Source organism: Coptis chinensis, chromosome 9, assembly GCF_015680905.1.
Source record: "Coptis chinensis isolate HL-2020 chromosome 9, ASM1568090v1, whole genome shotgun sequence".
Classification (NCBI taxonomy): domain Eukaryota; kingdom Viridiplantae; phylum Streptophyta; class Magnoliopsida; order Ranunculales; family Ranunculaceae; genus Coptis; species Coptis chinensis.
In genome coordinates this window covers 80,342,468-80,346,178 of record NC_141464.1, presented here as the reverse complement: position 1 = coordinate 80,346,178, position 3,711 = coordinate 80,342,468, and the positions used below count along the sequence as shown (strand labels likewise).

The 3,711-nt window shown below is 36.1% G+C and overlaps 1 protein-coding gene across 1 annotated transcript; it reads left to right on the top strand.

The window, feature by feature from the left end:
• Positions 1 to 867: 867 nt before the first annotated feature.
• On the top strand, positions 868 to 3,058 carry LOC147478529 (WRKY transcription factor 28-like). Its single transcript, XM_086584535.1, has 3 exons — positions 868 to 1,484; positions 1,917 to 2,060; positions 2,572 to 3,058. The coding sequence occupies exons 1-3, from the start codon at positions 1,030 to 1,032 to the stop codon at positions 2,927 to 2,929; spliced, it is 957 nt and encodes a 318-aa protein (XP_086440661.1). The 5' UTR covers positions 868 to 1,029; the 3' UTR covers positions 2,930 to 3,058.
• Positions 3,059 to 3,711: the final 653 nt, after the last annotated feature.

Genomic DNA, 3,711 nt, shown 5'->3' with positions numbered 1-3,711 from the left:
GAAGTCACTTACTTTTTGCTCAATTTATGAATGACGTGCTATCTTTATATTCCACTGATTTCTAAACATAATCTGCACATAGCTACAAAACCATGTATAGTTAAGTCCACTACTCTCGTTTAAAATTAAATGGAGATGAGATATTAGCTACCTAGTTTCAGCTCTGAATCTGATTGTGTACTGTGATCAATCTGATCGATAAATGCCTTAATCTAATAAGATAACTATGTGGGTATAGGTTTTGAAGTATATTGCAATGTCTAGTTGTCTACACATCATGCAAATTATGAACATCCAAAGATGCTAATTGCGGTTACCAAAAAAGTTGCTAATTAATTGATCAATATATTGGCTATAATCCAATATGTATGAGGTTGGTCCAAGACTACTTTGGTGTCTAGTTAGATCAAGTCATGACACATGACATGATCGTTTCCTTAATCCTTATTGTATCCTCAAAGTCAGATCCACACCTGAATTATCAGTAGAAGCAACAATATCTGACAATGTTGGTGCTCACCTTCCAATTTGATTATAATTCCAAGGGTTTGGCAACCAATTAAGAGTCTAATAATGAATGCAATTAAAGGCTCAGACTGTTGTAGTATACAAGATCACAATGACGACCATAACCAATTAGAGATTAGAGAGTGCTAAAAAATTAAAAAGTTAAAAATAAGTTAAACAGCATTGGATTCATTCAGCTGCAAAGACATGTCTCATAAGTCCAATAAATACCTACTTTGGGCCAGACATTCAGAAGCTCAGTGGGCCTGAACTAGCTTTCCATGTGGTTTGTAAAGTAATTTTCATCAAAATTTTATAATGCCATCTCAAATATACCATTCTTTGTGTATCCATGACCAAGACCAATCTTATGAACATAAAAAGTATTCAAAGTTGGATGTGTTGAATCCTCTCTTGTTACCAAATTTCAAAAGTCTCTTTCTCTCTCCTCATATCATAAAACCAAGAACAAAACCTTCAACTAAGCTTTCTCATTTGTGTACTCTTTTACCCCAAAGATCCATGTCTGATCATAGAGCAAGAGATCTATACAGCCTTAACATATACCATGAAGATCAATCTGGCATCATTGGAACTAGTACTTTTCCCATGTCAACTGATCCTTCACCTTTCCATCAAATACCATCAGTGACAGCAAATGAATATCAACATGGCTTTGATCCAATGAACATGAGCTTCACTGACTATCTCCAAGGCTCAGTGGACTATGGGGCACTAGAAAGAGCTTTGGACCTGTCACGTTCATCATCTGAAGTTTTCTCTTCTATTGATGGCACTGGTCAGAATACTGGTGGTGCAATAGAAACAGTTGGAAGTGGTGACATTTCTGCAACCCCCAACTCTTCTATTTCTTCGTCGTCCACTGAGGCAGCTGGTGAAGAAGATTCTGGGAAGAGTAAGAAAAACCGTCAACAGAAAGCAGGCTGTGAAGATGGAAATGAAATGTCTAAAAAAGTGTAGGTTTTTGGTTCTTTGTGAATTAGTTGTAGTGCATATTTCTTGTCATATAGGAACTTCTATGTTCTTTAGTTCTCTTTATCACAAAATGAAAAAGTTCAACCTTAAAAAGTATACTCTAGCTTTCACACTCTAACAAGTTAAAGGACCTTTAGCAATCCTTTATAATGAATGATTCTAGCCATTGCTTTTTATTGATTATCTACACTTGACAGTCGAAGTTCATATTCTAAATGAACTGAACATCAGTCAAGGCTGTAATTGATCGATCAAACAAGATTGATGTTGACCTATATATGTACACATGTATCCATCAAGGGACTTTGAATTGTATGTATCATGTTCTATCGATCAGTTTGTGAGTGGATACTAGCCTTTGGATGTTTATATATTTTTATTATGTGGTACTCATTTGGTTTCATGATCTTCAGGAACAAACCCAAGAAGAAACCAGAGAAAAGGCCAAGAGAACCACGTGTCGCCTTCATGACTGAGAGTGAAGTGGATCATCTCGAAGATGGATATAGATGGAGGAAATATGGCCAGAAGGCTGTCAAGAATAGCCCTTATCCAAGGTTTGTTAATTTACTACATACACAGAGTTAATGAGCACTCTTGCCTTTTTAACGGTGCAAGATTATCTTTAAGCTATGTAACTGTATATATACTTCTTTTTCTTCGAAAGAAGGATGGATTTGATCCATATAGTGAAACCACCACAGTTTGCTAACCGTTTGAAACTGATATGGTTATTAGTAAAATATTTCAGATGGATATGATATATATATGTAGTGCTTGTAGGTTCTAAAATGGATGTAAGATCATCTATCAATGAACTTCAATCCTTATCTAATTAATTTGAATGTATATACTTCTATATATGCTTTAATGTGAATGCAAACACTATGACTGATAGTCTGATGCTAGCTAGAATTGCATTACATCATATCATAGATTCTTCAACAAGGTAATGAAACTTCAGTTAGATGACTTGAGTCACTAAGAATGTACCCCTACAATTTCTCTCTTGCTTATTTCTTTTTTGTTCATTTCATTGTCTAACAGGCCTTTGTTTGGCCATTGCAGAAGCTATTACAGATGCACTAGCCAGAAGTGCACTGTGAAGAAACGTGTAGAGAGATCATTTCAGAATCCATCAATTGTGATAACCACATATGAAGGCCAACATAACCACCATAGCCCGGCGACACTGCGAGGAAATGCTTCTAGAATGCTGGCTAATCCGATGTTCACTTCACCGCCAGGGGGACCAAGTTTTCATCAAGAGCTACTGATGCAGGTTCCTCGCACTAGTAACCAAGGTGACACAAGTACCATGCACCCACATAACCTAACTACTATTCAGCAGCTCCAACTTCCTGACTATGGCCTTTTGCAAGACATGGTTCCTCCTTTCGCACATAGACAACAACAACAGCAATGAGAACTCAAGAGTTTTGTTACTCTTTTCTCATTGAACATGTATACACTTATTTCATCGAGAAGCCAATATAGTACTTGTATGGCATTACACATAGAGCCATAGAGCATTAATATTATTATCTTTCTGACTTGTTAAGAGTGCAAATGTTCTCGATCTTGCAAAACCTACTAATATTCTTCTGTCAAAAAGCGAGTGGAATTGTTCCAGTTCAAGGAAAGGCAGTTTGATTTGGGATTGCTAATGTTGGAGATGATGCTACAAATGAGAGGTGATGGGTTTGATAGAGGTACTATGTATAGGTATATTGCTAAGAAGAATGCATGCTTTTGCTTCAAAAGCATTTAATATGTTAGTTGATATAAAGTGGTGATTTTGCATTATGGAGTTGGGAAGCCACATGACTGGTTTATGTTAAAATTAGAAAAGCTACACTTTTGGGGGTAAGGTTAGAAGATATGTATATATTAGTATGATGAAAGGGGAAATCATGAATGGGGGGCCTCACCAGAAACAACAACAGAAACAACAAGAGCTTTCAATAGTCCTTTTGTTGACTTCAAAACTTGTCATGGCACAAGTTAATATGAAAGTGAATAGAACCTACTCTCACACACTACGGAAACACGCAGGCAAGTTATACACACATCATGTTGAAATTTTTCTATACATAGGTTAGCAACTTCGATCAGTTATACTAATACATCAATAGTTTAATTAGAAGCTAGTATTACTGAAAATAATTAGAAGCTAGTATTACCTCTTCTTCTCTTCTTTTCTTGCCT